Below are 18,105 nucleotides of genomic sequence, written 5' to 3' on the forward strand. Positions count from 1 at the left end.
ATGCACAATAGGTGTCCAATACAAAAACTGGTTCATACAAGCCACAGTGCTAAAGAAAGTAAGGAAGACGATAGGGCAGAGCTCCTATTTTGTTGAAATCCAGCTCAATATCCATAGATTGAACAGAAGCTTCTTGTGGTGCCAGTAATTTTTTGAAGAAATCAAAGCTCAATAATACCAGGCACGTGTTTATCATCAATTGTTGGTATACTGATAGGAAACATTATAGGAAAGGTGATTTATGATCACGTACACTATTATCATGAAATAGCAGGATACTTTTAGAAAGCCTACATCTCATCTCACTCCCACAAATTTTTCTAGAAATTACTAATGAAAATCCTGTTGATACTTTATTCCTTAATTTCCAAACACATTTCATAAAAGTATTGTGTAGGTAGCCCTAAAAAATAAATTGTGGAACAGCTACAGGTTGGAGGAATCCATATTAAGTAGAGAAACTCTGTAAATCCAAGTATATTCAATGAGACTGATCATAAGGACTATGACTGATTTTAACAGTACTGGTTATTTTCATTAATTATTTAGAGCAGGGAGTAAAAGGAACTACTCTTAAGTTTGCTTATGACAACATGGTGGGCAGAATTCCAGTTACTGAAGGAAAAGCTATTTGTCTTAGCCAATTGTAGCTTACATGTAACCGGTGTAATTTTAGTTGCATTGAGTGCAACTTCAAAACATGCAGAAGTTAAGGATTTAGTGAGCAGGGCATTTGTTGCAGAAGGGGGAGGAATTTCTGCTTTGTGCGAGTGATGTTAACTTCAAGTAAAAAAGTTTTGACAGAGGAGATAAAGAACATGATGAAACAAAAAAAATAACACAGGGAGGGGACAAGGGAGTGGGTGTATGAAACATGTCAGGAATAGTCCAAGGGAGAAGCTGGTTGAACATAGTAAGCTAGAAGATGAGGAAAAGGAAATCAAAATAAGCAAAGAAAGATTAGGAGAACAAAAGAGCAGTAAAGGGAATCTAAAGTTTGTCTAAAGGCATATCAATAGTAAGTGAATAGCAAAAAGATCGGAGAGATCAAATTGGGACCAAAAAATGCTCTAAGCACAGGGACAAAAGGCATGACTACTACACTTGAGTACTTTTAAAAACTGTCTTTACAATAAGTACAGAGTAGTATCAAAAACCTCAGAAGAAGGGGGAAGGAGTGAAAATTCAGGTAGCTGAAAAGTTGCCTTTGCTTAAATAAAATACCCAATTTTATCCACAAGTTGAAAAGACACAAAAATCTCTCAATATGGTAACCATACCTCCACAGTATTATAATAACTGGCATCAAAAGGCACAAAACTGGTAAAAACAATTACTAAAAGTGGAGAAGAAACTAGTTCTGCTGTTTATAGGAACAAACGTAGGTATGTACATTGGACTTTCAAATTTATTATTTTGGGAGCTTGTTTTTATGTAGGAGTGTCCATACGTTGGCCATTCTCAACCTGGGGACAGCCTGCAAACCACTTGATCGGGAAGGATACCTACCAAGTTGCTGAGGTAAGTAGAGACAGAGATTGCAGAAGGTTTTGCTGTAATCTAATCCTAGAAGAAGTTTGAGTTTATAAAAACCAGCTTGAGCCTTGTTCAAATTGTATTGTGTGTTTCGGAAACTGACCAGGATGATGAAGGGTGTTGATGTCATCCATATGGATTTTCAGAAGGCATTTGAAAAAGTCCCACATAAAAGACTGGTTAACAAAATTGATATTGATGGAATAAAAGGATCAGTGAAATCTTGGGGAAAAAAAATGGTCTTAGAAACAGAAAGTGGAGTGTTAGCAGATAGTTCCTTCTCAGACTTTGGGATGGTAGATAGTGACATTCCTTGAGGATCAGTGCTATGACTACTACAATAGTTTTCATATGAAATAATTATTTTAATTAAAGGTGGGCAGGAAAAAAATTGATTACTATTTACAGATAATAAAAGAGGCGTGGTAAACCATCAGGAGGCTAAGAACACACTGTACAAATAGGCTAGCAGATTGGCCAGATAAATGACAGATCATGAAGTGGTACATTTTGGCAAAAAAGTATGAAGGGAGGCAATAACCAAACAGCACAATTCTGAAATGTGTGTATTAACAGGGGACCTGGCTGTATACATGTAAAAATCCTTAAAAGTGGCAGGGCATGTTGTGGGTATGATTGGTATAGCTTCATAAAAAAGGGGCATAGAATAAAAAGACAGCAAGGTTACGTTTGCCTCTTCACAGCTTTTTTTTTAAAAAGACTTGCTTGCCCACAACTAGAGTTTGCGTTCAATGCTGGTCACCATATTCTGGGAAGGATGTGAACATACTAGAAAAAGTACAGAGAAGATTACTAGAATGGTTGCGGGGATGAGAGATTTCAGCAATGAGGTTAGACTACTGGGGTTTTCTTTGGAACAAAGGAGAATGAAGAGATTTCGGAGAGGTGTGAAATGAAACAGAACATGCTGAAAATACTCAGCAAATCAAGCAGAATCAGTGAAGAGATAAACAAAGTTAACATTTCTGGCCAATGATCTTGAATCAGAATTAGCAAAATTTGGAAGTGAGACAAGTTGCAGAGAAAAGGGGAAGGGATAGAAAGAACAAAAGGGAAGTCTCGATAGAATGGAGGGCTGGAGAGATTGAATGACACAAGTGTTGATGAAGCTGCCTGAAAGAGTGGTGAAGGCAAGTGAGTAACAGAAGATATTTCTGGGAAGTTGTAAATAAAAATGATGAATAAAATCGAAAATTATTACTAGAAGGGAGAAATAAATTGCTGCAATTGAGAGATACAAGATTCTAATTATCTGAGATTTTCAGATCACATGTGCTTTACCTGTTCAGTATTCCCAGCATTTTCTGTTTTAATTTTAGATTTCTGGTACTTGCAGTTTTTGCTTTGCAATTGTTGAATTCAACACCGAAGTAAGGCAACTATAATGTGCTCAGCTGAAATGAAATGCTCCTAGAATCTGCATTCTGCCCTGTTAGAACTGCAAATGCTTTGATAGTCAGTGACCTTGGGGCCTGGGCCTCACTGTTGAGGTCATTCTGAGAGCACACTGGCCACTTGCACTGGAGGCAGCCCTGCACTGTAGCCTCCCAGTGGAAGAGACAGCATGGTCCAGGAGTAAGTAGCCAACAGCCTTGAGGTCAGCAGAACAAGCCCAACTCCAATATTCTGCTCTCCTATTCTTTCTACAGAAGCGAATACCTCACATTTCTCAACATTATGCTTCATCAGCCACAGTTTTTCCCCACCTCAGCATAAAAGGGTCCAATTTTTACTTTTGCTATTCTTTCCTTTTATATTCTTCAAAAGACATTTTCTAGTTATAAGTTTATGTTTTATTAATAATTGCAAGAAGATACAAGTTACTTTAATCCTATTTCTTTAAGGCAAGAACATTCTGGGAAAGGAAAATAGAAGAAAGTTCTCATCATAACCTCAAAGTCCATTAAATTTGGGACTTTGCCCAAAATTAGAAAAATTATTCAAAATTCTTATTTAACTGTCAGCATTAGTTTGCAATTGGTAAATTATTTGCTTGCTGAAATGCTGCACCATTAATTTGAAAAACATTTCACTGAATGTTTCAACTTCAGTTAAAATATCTATTCTACCAACTTTCCCCAGAGCGTCAGTATGTTGTTGTGTTATTTTGTTAAATTTGGACAAGCTAGGTGAACTGGGTATTTTCCCCATGTAGCTAGGTTTGGTGGTAGAGCAGAACTTATAAATATCTTATTGCAGAGCCACAAAGTTACATTCTAAAATGATGCCCACCTTTCTCCATAGGCTCTTCCACTGCTTCAGGAAGAGGTACTGCAACTGGAAGAGAAGACGACAATTAAGTTTATTATGCCTGTGACAAGTACGGCACTAAGGAACTACATTAAAAATGTCCTCAACTTGTTTTAATGCAAGCAGCTGTGTACAGATCAAAACAAACCATTTCAGATCAATATAACTAATGTAATCAATATCCATGTTGACTGAGCCACACACCATACAAAGGAATGTATGCTTCAATCAATTCAACTGAAATTTATACTTCTAGAAATTTGTATTGCAACTGGTCACATTTACACCACTAGAGTCCATCATCTCTTTTCTTCTGGGTCCCCATTGCTAACACCAACTATTTGATGTTTCAACAATGCAGACAATTTTGAGTTAGCAGATATCCAAGACAGTAGCTGAGAAAAGGTAGTGGCCAACAAGTGTTTCAGCTTGGAGAAGGTATACCATGGAAGAGGAAATGAGAAAGTCAGCTCAACATCTTTACCCAATAACTACCCGATGAGTTTTACAGGAAAATGCACATTAGGTAGGACAGGAACAAGACCAATTCTAATACTCACCATGTCAAATTTGCCTGAAGATAATCAAGAGACAGATAAGAAACAAGCATTGAATTGTACCCCAACGCAGGTTCCAAGACACCTTTTGAAAAGTTTTGTGAAGCAGCTTAAAACAAACACCACTGCAGTCAAGCAAAGTAACTCTGGAAAACTGGAAACTATAAAAGAGGACAGGGCGAAACTAAAGGCAGCCAAGTCAAACAAACCTTGGATTTCAGATTCCACATCCAAGTTCTGAGATGTATTGGCTGTTGTAAGTAATAAAATTGAGAATTTGTTAATAATATTCACCCTTTTCATGTTGTGCAGTTTTGTTAGATTTTTTTTTCATGTTAGAATGTTAGAAATAAAGATAAGGCGGCAGTTTCAATACAAACCTGATAAGTCATCTTCATCTCTCTTTTGAACAGGTAATGCTTCTGAAAGAAAAGTAACAGGACAACACGATCACAGGTAGCATGGGCACCACAATCTTTTTATGCAATCATTAAACTATAAGCTGGAGCATATTTTCAACAGCCCTACGTGGAGGGAAAGGTACCAACACGGACTCACTTCAGAAGATTGTAAACTATTGTTCAGATGGACTCACTTCAGAAGATTGTAAACTATTGTTCAGATTTGTAGCTAAAATTAGAGGGAGAAAATCTGATCAAATTTTAACACAGTAAACATTGCCACACAGGTTCACAACAAAACATTACTTAACAATATTCCTTACAGGTAACTGAATAAACTATCATGAAAGATAGTTTCCCTTTTTCTTCAATTTCCTAGGGAAAAATGAGGAGAAAAGCACGTTCTGTTTCATGGTCCAGCGTGTTTTGGAGCAAGTTTGTATGCCAATTTACTTCTACAATCAACAGAGCTGCCCCAGATCAGTCCAGAACAAGTATTGTTTAGTGGGAGGGGATAGCTTTCATCCAAGTTAACAAATCTGAATTTCTGTCTCCATACTTAAATTGATGATGGTAAAGCTGAATATCAGAAAGATGGATTAACGGATGTACAGCCCTTTGCCTGGAACCTGACCTGGTTGCAAACCTATGCCGTATGCAAAATTCTCAAGGTCTTGACAGGCTAGATGCAGGGAAATATTTCCCCGGCTAGAGAGTCTAGTATCAAACACACTGTTTCAGGATAAGGAGTACACCATTTAGGGTTTATGACCAGTTTTTAAAATTGTTCAATTTCTCATGTACTATCAATTCTTGGTAAATCTAAGTATATTGTGTATTGAAGTAAGCAAACCTTGTATGTCATCGGTCCCTGGATCATACTCCATCTCTTCAGCTAGTAGAAAACAATTTAAAACCAGTTAAAATTTATGTTTTTATTAGTATTGTCTAGAAGCTTCTGCAGTTATCAAGATTTGTTTTTAAACCTGCCACATTTCACCTAACCACAAGATGGCCAATAATAGTATCCAACACATCATTCTCCACCACTTCCGCCATCTCCAACAGGACCCCACCACCAAGCACATCTTCCCCTCCTCACTCCTTTCTGCCTCTCGCAGGGACCACTCTCTCTGTGACTCCCTTGTTCACTACTCCCCACCCACCCCTACCCATCCCGCTCCCAACCCAGGAACTTTCCACTGCCCCCGCCATAGGTGCAACACCTGCCCCAACACCACCTCCATCCAGGGACCCAAACAGTCCTTTCAGGTGAGACAGATTCACTTGCACCTCCCTTAATATCATCTACTGCATTCGGTGCTCCAACTGTGGCCTTCTCTACATTGGTGAGGCCAAACGCAGACTAGGTGACTGTTTTGCAGAACACCTGCGCTCTGTCCGTAACCGCGACCTGCATTTTCCTGTTGCCAGTTACTTCAACTCGCCCTCCCATGCTATCACTGATATGATAGCCCTTGGCCTCCTCCACCGCCAGGAGAATTCCAAGCGCAAACCTGAGGAACAGCACCTCAGTTCCGTCTTGGAACCTTGCAGCCTAATGGCATGAATATTGAATTTTCCCACTTTAGGTAAACCCCCCCCCCCCCCTCCCCAACTGACACCACCCCACCATCTCCCCCCCCCCCCAACCATGCTTCTTTTCTTCTTTCCTTTCCTAGCGTTTTCCCCCCTCTTCTTACCTTTAACCCATCCCCCAATGGATTTGCTCTCCCCCCTCCCCCGCACCTGTCTATCACCATCTCTTACCTGCATCTACCTATCACCACCCTGTGCCCACCCCGCCTCCCCTCTTGTCCACCTATCATTGCTCTGTTTTTCCCTCCTATATATTGGACTTCCCCTTTTCTTATCTTCAATCCTGAAGGGTCCTGACCTGAAACAGTGACCACCTGCTTTTCTCCACAGATGCTGCCTGGCCTGCTGAGTTCCTCCAGCATCATCGTGCTTCTCATCTAGATTCCAGCGTCTCCAGTCCTTTGTTTCTCATACCCAATATTTTATTTTCTTTCTGAAGGAACATACTAAAAGCATGCTTACAGCAGTTTAATAGAGTTTGCTGTTTAGATTTACCTACAGCTTAGAAGGTATATTTACAACTATGAGACTTTGGGAGAACAAAATACTAACCATAAAATTCATCCATTTTATCTTCAAGCTCTGGGTCATTATCTGTAACAAACAAATTAAATAAAAATGAACCTTTTCCTTCAATTTTCTCCTTTTCCCTCCTCTTGACAAAACTCTTCATATGGAATAATTCCAGGTCTGTTGGCAGTACCATACCAATTAATATTTTTGGGCTTTGATTTTGTGCACTTTGTCAAAAAAAAAAGTTGATTAGATTAATCCCATTTCCCAGCTTTTGGTCTGTAGACTTGGACATTACAGTATATCAACTGCTCATCAAGAACTTTTTAAAACACAAAAAGTTTCTACTTTTACCACCTCAGGTTGCAAGCATATAATCATAGCCAATTTGATCAAAATAACAGTATTAATATACATAAATTTCAGCATAATATGTAGGGCACAATACATGACAACACAGCACCAGTGGAGTAGTTTGGAGACAGGCTGGAAGCACACCTGATATCAGTCATGCATATGCAGAACCTGTCCCCACTTCCTGCAACATTGCAGAAGCATGTGCATTATGAAGATGAGAAGCCTGATCTTCTTAAGTTCAGAATCCAAGGTAATGGTCTGGGGTTGGTAGAAGAACCATTATTGTTGATGCTTTGGCAAGGATTAGTTAAGTTGTTAAGAAAGGATCTATACAAGCATGACTTCATTCAGTGGATCACAGAGGGGTGCTGGAAGAGGATAGCTTGGTCAACAAAGGCTACGATGGCTGTAAAAGGAGAAACAAAGAACAGCTACAGTGAACGTTACTTGAGTTACCTACCTATTACATAAATACATTTTGGGAGGAGGAAACCTGGATGTCAGTGTTAATCATGCCATCATGGTAGAACCTCTAAAATAATTATTATAGTATAGCTTACAGCAGAAAAAGTCTCTCTGTTAAGGCACCTGATAATTTCCAAACATGTCAAAAATCAGTAACCAATTTTTTAAATAATCCCATGATTTTTCAACTTAATTTAGCAGGCATATTACTTCATTTTGTTCTTGTTAAAACACTTATATGATTTTATTTTGAGAGGAAATGGAGAGACTTGAAAAAGGCAGTCACAAGTTTTAAAGTCATTATTTTGGCTGATTAGACTTGGTAAATAGATAGCATGAATTTAAAATTATTTGGAATAGAAGACTTATTTTGAAAAGTTAGGACAATGGATGCTGGACCAGATATATTGAAACATGCAGGATCTACATCAAAGTATATAAATATTTGAAAAGTCATTAAAAGAAAAATGTGGATTGTGTAGGAGAATGAGACTAAGAATAATTCTTTTAAAAGACCAGTAAATACATAATGAATTAAAGGGTTTGAGGTTTTATAACTCACATTTTTCAGAATTAAGAATTTCTGTTGCAAACTGCATAATCTCCATTCTAATAGATAGCTTTTGTATCATCAGTTATTAAAAATGAAACATATCAAAAAAAGATTTTACTCAGACATATCAAAGCAAAATCATTAAATAACAATCCCATCTCCCCAATCAGCAGCATAAACATTTAACAGCATGCTGTTCTGAATCAGTGTTTAGAAGCACGAAACGAGCTGAAAGCCAGGATAAATACCAATTGCAAAATGTCTCAAATGCATCTGGAAAACACTAAACTATCCTTTGCATGCACCAGTTTTACCTCACATAGTGCATTTTAAACCAGCAAAAAGTCAACATGCATGACAGTTAAGTGAAATAAACTGAGAATATACACTACTGCTCACATTACATCTAAAACCATAAAATTTAAAACAAGCTTGTAAATTTAACACTCATCACCTGGCAACTATGTTCTTACAGCTTCCTGTGCCAGATCTTATATTATTTTTATATTTTATGCAAAGAGAAGTAAAAGCAGCATCCAAACAGGTGCCAATCAAAATCATGAAAACCTAATATGGCATGATTTCAGGTACAAACATATTTTCTGATGATGGGAAGGAGAGCGAACATGCACCAGTCAGGGAAGGCAGAAAGAAGGAAAACTGTGGTGGAGAGACTCAGCACCTTTAAATTCCTGGGTGTTAACATATCAAATGACCTGTCCTGGGCCCAGCATATAGATGCGATCAGAAGGAAAGCGATTCAGTGTCTTTACTTTCTTAGGAGGTTAAGGAGGTTTGGCTTGTCACCAAACACTAACAAACTTCCACAGATGTACTGTTGAAAGTATCCTGACTGGTTGCATCATGGTCTGGTACAGCAATTAGAATGTACAGGAACGTAAGAAGCTGCAGAGAGCAGTGGACTCTGCCCAATACATCACGGGCACATTTCTCTCCACCACTGGTAGTACCTACAGGAGGCACTGTCTAAAGGTGGCAAAATCTATCAAAGGTCCCCACCATAAAGTCCATGCCATCTTTTTGCAGCTACCGTCAGGCAGGAGGTACAGAAGCCTGCACCACCAGGTTCAAGAACAGCTTCTACCCTTCAACCGTTCTGTTCTTGAACTAACCAGTAAAACCCTAATCACTACAGTTTAGCAACACTATGGCTACCTTGATCACTTTGCATAAAATGGACTTTTTTTAAAAAAATTTGTTCTAATTGTGTCCTTTCTTGGAAAAATTGTGTATAATTTATGTTTTTCTTGTGAATGCTGCTTATATGATGCTGTGTGCCTGTGATACTGCTTCAAGTAAGTTTTTCATTGCACCTGTGCATACATGTACTTGTGCATCTGACAGTAAACTTGATTTGTTTTGTGCTTCATCATCACCCTGGAAGGTAGCTGAAATGGTCAGTTTCTTTTCCTACTGTTAGGGATTCCAGAGTTATGGAATTACGTGGATACAGCCGGTATTAATTCAAATAAGAACAAAGTCTTCAAAAAAAAAAGCCTGATCTAATATAAATTGCAAACAGTACTCAATTTTGAAATTACAAAGACAACTTTGCAAACAGTGTTGTCCACAGAGCACTGGCCCGCAGCACTAGCTCACCCGTTTTCTCAGTGTATAAAAGCTGGATTTATTGCCGCTTCAGGGATATTCTATTGAGTGGGTCTCCAAAAGAATGCCTGCTTGTCGTGGTGAATAAAAACCTTTTATTTACCAACTTCAGTGTCTCCAGTGACTCAGTTCAGTCACAACACCTACCTTGGTACTATTCCTTCTCCTCTTGACCAGCATCTTCCCACTTTCATCCAAAAAAGTTCAATAGTTTCCCTGTCCCAACTAGTTCAATTTTTACCATCTATACCCACTCTCTTGATACCTCCATCCTACACTGAACAACTTATTTCCTCTCACTCCAAATAAAAGGAGCAACCAGGTTCAAATACACTGGATGCACTTACTTACATAGACAGATTTAGGTACAAGAAGTGATAAAATATATCTTTCAGATAAGTTAGCTTGGTGAACCATCGTAAATCCAGGAAGTATTCCACCAAAGGAGATTCTTTTTGAGACAAAAGGTCTTCAAGTTCATGTTGCGGTTTATGCAATTGGTTTAGTACTTCAGGAGAATCACCACACCTCAGCACGTGGCACTGGTCAGTCCTCATTTCTTCCGATGCAGCAGCAAAGATGCAAGAATTGGGAGTATTTGCAATCATAAAATTACCAATTTTAGTTACCATAGAGAGGACATTGTTAAACTCAGGAGACAACTTCTTGGCTAACAGTACCTTTCTATGAAAGGAGCAATGTGCTGTTTCAGCACCCGATGCAATTTCCATCACACTGGCCACTACACCTGAGTGTTTACCTTTGCAGCTGCTATATCAATGCAAAATACCGCGCAGTGGTGCCACTGGAGTAATGAGTAGTTTTTGTTGAGATAATAGAAAAAATTCACTGGGCTTTTTTTTTTAAAAAACATTTGAGTGTTTGGTTTCAATGTGACCAATCATTTTTGAAGATTTCATGGTATTGCTGCTCACAATCATAACACCAAGGTTTGGTTCCTTCCCCAACTGGAAGGAACCTATACATGTTATAAGCAGTGTTGTACTTTCTGTTGAAAGCCCAACACTTCCATGTCTTTTCTAACTTCTCTGTTAACTTCAGTTGAAGAACACAAACAATTTTAAATGGAAGACTTGAAGTGGATCGATAACATATCTGAATGTAAACTTTCTATGAGCTGTTTGGACTTTCAGGAATTTCAATCCTTGTAAGATAATCAAATCTCTTAATATATTTATTTACTTATCCATCCAATCTCACACAACTGGCCATGATGCTGCTGCAAACAGGCACTGGTAGTTGAGAAACACTGAAATAGCTCTGTGGTTAACAAGCTGTAAACAAAATCAGGCCAGCTTTCTGTACAAGATATGTTTCCTTGAGAAAGCAAAATAGATTCTGTCACTCTTTGCCCTTCCCAGGTAATTCATGTCACATTTTAAACAGATTTCAATCTCTCTCAGCAATTCTGGCCACTTCTATCCAAATACTTCACTGCCTTTTCAGTTGCTTCTCCTCTGCCATCTCTTTGATTGTTGCTTCTTGCAGCAATTAACTTTGGTATGTCAATAACCTAATACTCTGGGATCCTATTGCAATTTAACTTTCTTCTAGTTCCTTCTGTCAATGCTTCCTGCTCTCTCTCACTCCTCCAAACCGCCAGCCCTCACCCCCAAGATGCACAAATTATTGAATGTCTCTCTAATCCTTAGCACTTACATTTCATTGCTGAAACCTACTTTTGCAGCATCAAAGCTCAATGCTTGTAGACCCAGCAACACAAATCTCTTGTTCTCAAATTACAATCAAGATACATGATTACTTAGAGACCCAACCACAGACCCACTTCACTCTGCTCAATTCCCCCATATTTTTCAATTTTAACTCTAACCTTAAATAACCTGCATCTTTTGAAATGTTGGTTCTCTTTTTCCTGTGGACTTTAAATGGAAAGAAATAGGATATTGAGTAGAAATTGGTTCTCACTGTACCCTTTTTTCTAGCCAGTTCCAGGACCTCCTTTAGGATAGCTGCCAGTGAGATAAATGACTGGATACTAAAAAGAAAATGCAAAATATACAACCTATTTGTGCATCTGTGAAAGGCAACAGCAGTTCACAAAAATAGCAATCAAGGATCAATTTTAATTGGCATTGGATTCTGTGGTTGGTGTTTACAGTCAGTGGGTCACTGGCAATGATTGCTAAAAAAAAGCCATAGCCAATTTTCACACAATTGAGTAAATCAGTAAAGGTACATTATAAAAAGGCTAGAGAAAACCCAAGGAGGGAAGAATGAAAGAAGGAGATACAAAAAAAAGAAAGAGAGAACCAGAAACAAGATAAAACTTTAGAAAGAGAAAGAAAGAATATGCATCATAGAGAGGAAATAAACAACTGCAGGATGGAAATGAAACAAAAAAAAATCAAATGGGAAAGAGGCAAAGAAAAAATTATTTTTCTCCCTGCACAGCGACCTCTGCATTACAGCTGTACAGTATTCACAAATCACTAAAAAAAATTTGAGATACGGAATAAAGGTAATAAACAACATTTTTCCCCTATCTTGTGTTTTTTTTGACACATGCAGAGATGACGTGGCTTCGCATTCTGGAAAAGCTAGATACAGATCCAGCAACACAACCCCCTGTAATGCAGTGGTCATTGTACTAATCAGATCTACTGCATTATAATGACGTGGACTACATGATATAACACTCATTATAACGCAACAGATTTCAGCTCACTATGAAAGTTTCCTTACTATCTCACAAAATAAGATGTTATTCTACTCCACACCACCATTCCAACAATCGCCAAGACTCAAATCCTCGTTAAATATTTCTCCATACTTCAGCATACTGATTATCAGTCAAAACAACAAAGGAAAAGGAAAATATACAAACTTGAGCTGAAAGCCAAAATATACCTTCAATAAATTCATCACTGATTGGCATGTCTTCCTCTATTTCACCTGCAAGTATAGATAAAAATTAATTGAAAATTTGAAACTATACTGTGTTTGAGAATTAAACACATTTGTTCTATTTATGGACTAGATTTTGTGCTCAAAGAAGAAATTATCACAGCAACTCATAACAGCTTTCTTACCAGCTTACTCTGTAACTGCTCAGACTGAAGAACCGTTACTGAACAATAGCGTCTAAACCAATTAGAATGTACAAATCCAGACAGAATGCAAAATAAGAGGGATAAAATGAGGAAGATATGATTAAAGTTAAAAATGAAGTTTTAAAATCTTTGGCAATAATTAGAAAGTGAAAGAACAATTTTTAGGATGCGAGTAATAAGCTTTTAAAAACAACCCTGATCTTCTCTGCCACGTTTAGTGGATTTTCAGTGGACAAGTACTGCAGTATCACGCTTATTTATTACTAATTCTCTCAAAAAGAGATACTGTTATCATATATAGGATATTTTTGTTATCCACCTGCAGAGATGGATGAGGAGCTAATTTAATGCAAAACAGAAAATGCTGGAAACACTGAGCAAATCAGGCAGCATCTATGGAAAAAAACAATTAATGGTTCAGGTCAAAGACCCTTCTTTTCTGTTTTTATTTCAGATATCCAGCATCTGCATTAGTTTTCATTTCCAGTTGGAGCTTATTTAATGTCTCATCCAAACAAACAGAGCAGCTCAGACACTGTTGCACTTCATAAGTGTGGGACTAGTGTCAGACTAGATACTGCAATTAAATTTCTTCTTTGGAGGACAAAATCTCTCATTCATCTGACACAGTATGAAGTGCTACCACTGAATTACTGTTGACAGTCGGCTGCAGCGCTTGCACAATCTTTCTGAAGTCCAGCCAATCCAGTGCCAATACTCGCAATAGTACAGATATTGCTGTTACTTCACCTCATTTAAAAACACCCACACAAAAAAAATCAGCATTTAAACACGTCAAATAACCAGCCCTCTGAAAAGAATAAGCTGCATTTTGAAATGACACCATTTTACGCCAGATCTGAAATCATTTCTCACACATTTCAACAATATAAGAGCTTGGATAGCAATAAGATTGACAAGTGCATTTTTGATATAATCTGCAAACAAAATAAAACATTCACTTGGAAAAGCAAAGATCAACATGCTTCATGCCATTCATCTTAAGTAAATAAAACCAATCATTCACTGAACACAAAAAACAATGCACTAAGTAAATAAAGACATGATAATTTACCTTCACCGTCCATTTGATCAGAGAAATCTTCAGTTTCAGATTCATATACTTTTGGGAAATAAAGAAAGTAACTTTTGTAACATAATGAAGGTCAAAGCCGCATTCCCCTCCAAGACATATTCATAACCTAGTTTTAGCAGTATAGTGTTTAAAAATACATTTAAAAAAATCAACTTCTTGAAGCGTCTCTTACAAATTTAACTTATCATTAATGCAGAATTAGGTGGCAATTTTCATCAAACTGGAAAGAATAAGTTGCACTGAAGCATCAACTTTTGCCCTATAGGCAGTTAAATGTTTGACATCAAACAACTTTCAAACAAAATATTTCTTAGTATAGTCCTGAGATTCCATGATGTGGAACTTGCTCCATTTATAATGTAGAAGAGATTGTGCACCATATAACAGGTGCATTCACAAAGCAGCTTTTTGAAAGTGAATGCTGTTCCATTGTTGGACCTTCCTCAAAGATTTACCTTACTTCAGCAATTTGAGAAGGTAGATGCTTCTATCTAGATTTCTGTAATCCATTTAAGTCCAATCAAATAACAGCAGGTCACCCTGACAACAGAGGAATGTTGAAGATTTTTCTACGCATCTACTAGATTCTACTGCATTTTTCTTTTTAAAAAAGTGCGGTATATAAAGAGAGGAGGGGAAAGAAAAGGAAGATGCCTGCAACAATTCCCACATTGTAGACAAGGAACAGTTGTGAGTTAATGTAATAAATAAAGGCAAGGCCAGGAAACTCAGACCAGTGGAACACACATCCTCTGCCATGTGAAAACTCTTAAGATGCTCCACACATCCTGGACAACCACAGGTCCAGCAAGTGTCATCAGCTGGAAGAGTTCAAATTTTGGGCTTCAGAGCTTAAACAGTAGCTGTTACAAGACAATGTTTTTAGTGGATGGCACAAATTGGGGACCAGTCACCAGCCACGAATGAATAAATAAAATTAAAAAGGCAAATTTCTGACAAATGCAAAAGTACCAGGGCAGTAATTCTAGCATACAGTCAGTGTTAATAATGTAGAGGGCACAAGATTCCCGAACTATATTCAGGAGAGCTTTTGTTTTTTTAAAGCCAGTAGTTTGCAAGTCCAGAAATAAAGGGTATAATTAGTTCAAGGGAAACAAACTGGGAAATTGGAAGGATCATCTTTGAAAGGGATTTATTATAGCAGTGATCACAATTCAGTTTACAATTAGTAATGATTATAGAAACAGACAAAGATTGAATAAAAATAAAGGTTCTAAATTAGATTGAAGGCTACTTTGACTGGACTGGAAAGAGCTACTTGAAAATAAATCAGTCTTATTGTAACAGGAGGCATTTGAAGAGGGGATTCAAAGGGTTCAGAGTAAAATTATGTCCTCAGACGAGAATAAGATAAAAAAAATAGAAGCTTATGCAAGATATTGAAAGCTTAATACAGGAAAAATACCTACAAGAGTATAGAAAGTGGAGTGAACAAACCAAGGGAGAAATAAAGAGGGGGGTGTAAAATAATGCTGACAAGTGAAATCAAAGAAGATCCAAAGAGGTTTGCCCTACATAAAGATCAAAAGAGTAAGAGAGTAGGGCCAAATAAAAGGAAAAAAGATAATCTATGCACAGAGCTTCTGTGGCTAAGGTTCTTAACTTATACTTCGCAGTTGCCGACATAAAGGGTAGATGATGCCAATGCTGTAATTTAGGAGGAAAATATTGGATGCGATAAATAGTAAAATATTAAGAGTTTATCTTTTGGAAGTGAATAAATCACCAGGCACTGATGAAACATTTCCCAACTGTTAAAAGCTCAGATAGAGACTCTGATTACATTTTTTCCCATTCTCTCTGGTTGCAGTAAGGGTGCCAGAGGATTGGAGGGCCGCTAACAGTGCATTGTTTAAAAAGACAAGCAATTGCAGGAGAGCTAGTTTAACTTTGATGGCTGGCAGATTTTTGGAATTCATTCAAAAAGGACATTATAGGAGCAACTGCTAGAGGGGAAAACAACTTCCAATAAGAGGTGTTTAAAAATGAGATAAAGAGTTGAGAGTCAGTATGTCCCAATTAGGGCAAGAAGCAAAGGTGGAAAGTTTAAGGAACCTTGGTTAACAAGGATATTGAAGGTTTGATCAGAGCAAAGAAGTGTAGGAAATTGATGTCAAACAAGTCCTTCAAGGTTAAAAGGGAATAGTAGAACTTAAGAAAGAGGGGCAAGAAGAGGCCATGAAATGACACTGGCAAGTAGGATTAAGGGGTTGACCCAGAACCTTTTGAGTGTATTAGAAAAGGGTAGCTACGGAAAGAATAGGTCCCTTTGAGAATTAAAGGAGTAATCTAGGTGCGGAACTAGGAGATATGATCGGAATCCTAAATGAATACATCTCACTGGTATTCAGTAGGGAGAAGGATGTGGTGGATGGAGTGTTAAGGGACAAATATGCTGACATTCTGGAGCACATCCCTATCAGGAAGCAGAAAGTGCTGGAAATATGTTTGTACATTATGTTGGATAATTCCCAAGGGCCTGATGGGATACATCTCAGGATGCCAAGGGAAACAAGGGAGGAGATTGCTGGGGCTGTGACAGATATTTTGCATTTTTGTTAGCTATGGGAGAGGGAGAGGTACCAGAGGCTGGAAGATGGCTAATGTTGTCCCTTGTTCAAAAAAGACACAGGGAGAAGCCTGGAAGTGACAGGCTGGTGAGCCTCACAGTGGTAGGGAAGTTGTTGAAGATTCTGATAGACAGGATTTATGTTCACCTGGAAAGGAAGGGACTGATTAGGAGATAACATGTTTTTGTACAGGGAAGATCATGTCTCACAAAACCCGAGAGATATTTTTTGAGGTGGTAACTAAAGAAAAATGATGAACGCAGCATGGTAGACATGGTCTACAGGGAATTTTTTTTTTAAAAATGGTTTTTGACAAAGTCCTGCACGGTTAAGGTTATGGTTAAGACACAAGGGATACGAGACACATTGGCAAACTGGATTCAAAATTAACTTGACGATAGGAGGCAGAGGGTAGTGGTGGATGGGTGTTCTCTGACCAGAAGTACTGCAGGGATAGGTGCTGGAAGCTTTAAATAAACAAATGACTTGGATGAGAATGTATGTGGTCCAATTAGTATGTTTGCAGATGACACAAAAATCAGTGAAGTCATAGATAATGAAGAAGGTTGTCTAAGGATACAACAGGACACAGATCAGCTGGAAAGTTGGGCAGAACGATAGCAGATGGAATTTAATTCAGGTGTGAGGTAATGCACTTTGGGAAGTCAAATTCTGGTAGGACCTCAGGAGCATTGCTGTACAGAAATAAGATTTATTTATTAGTCACATGTACATCGAAACACACAGTGAAATGCATCTTTGCATAGAATGTTCTGGGGGCAACCCGCAAGTGTCGCCACACTTCTAGCACCAAGATAGTATGCCCACAACTCCTAACCTGTACATCTTTGGAATGTGGGAGGAAACCGCAGCACCCGGAGGAAATCCACGCAGTCACGGGGAGAACAAACTCCTTACAGACAGTGGCCAGAATTGAACCCCGATCGCTGGTGCGTTACGTTAACCGCTACACTACCGTGCAAGTCCACAGCTCTGAGAACGGCAACGTAGATGGATAGGATACTGAAGAAGGCATTTGATATGCTTGCCTTCATAAGCCAAAACATTGAGTACAAGAGTTGGGAGGTCACATTGAAGCTGTACAAAGCATCGACTAGACCGTACTTGGGAGTACCGTGTACGGATCTGGTCACTACACTACAAGGAGGATGTGGTAGCAATAGAGAGAATGCAAAAGCGATTTACTAGGATGTTGCCTGGAATGGAAGGCTGTAATTATAAGGAGAGATTGGATAGTCTGGGTTTATTCTCACTGGAACATAGGAAGCTGAGGAGTGACCTTATTGAGGTTTACAAAATTAAGAGGGGCATAGATAGAATAGATAGTCAAGAGTCTTTTTCCCAGGGCAGGAGCATCTAGAACTAGAGGGCACAGGTTTAAGGTGAGAGGGGAGAAATTTAAAGGAGGGCCAAGGTTTTCCACA

General features: G+C 38.3%; 1 protein-coding gene across 1 annotated transcript in view; it reads right to left on the reverse strand.

Moving 5' to 3' along the window:
• The window catches only part of LOC127574074 (aspartyl/asparaginyl beta-hydroxylase-like), a 180,044-nt gene that overhangs the window by 84,727 nt on the left and 77,212 nt on the right, over nucleotides 1-18,105 (reverse strand). Inside the window, 7 exon segments of the mRNA XM_052022718.1 lie at nucleotides 3,790-3,834; nucleotides 4,574-4,615; nucleotides 4,745-4,786; nucleotides 5,619-5,660; nucleotides 6,917-6,958; nucleotides 12,771-12,815; nucleotides 14,049-14,096. Coding sequence (XP_051878678.1) covers nucleotides 3,790-3,834; nucleotides 4,574-4,615; nucleotides 4,745-4,786; nucleotides 5,619-5,660; nucleotides 6,917-6,958; nucleotides 12,771-12,815; nucleotides 14,049-14,096 — 306 coding nt within the window.

This window comes from Pristis pectinata, chromosome 9, assembly GCF_009764475.1.
Source record: "Pristis pectinata isolate sPriPec2 chromosome 9, sPriPec2.1.pri, whole genome shotgun sequence".
In the NCBI taxonomy this organism is placed as follows: domain Eukaryota; kingdom Metazoa; phylum Chordata; class Chondrichthyes; order Rhinopristiformes; family Pristidae; genus Pristis; species Pristis pectinata.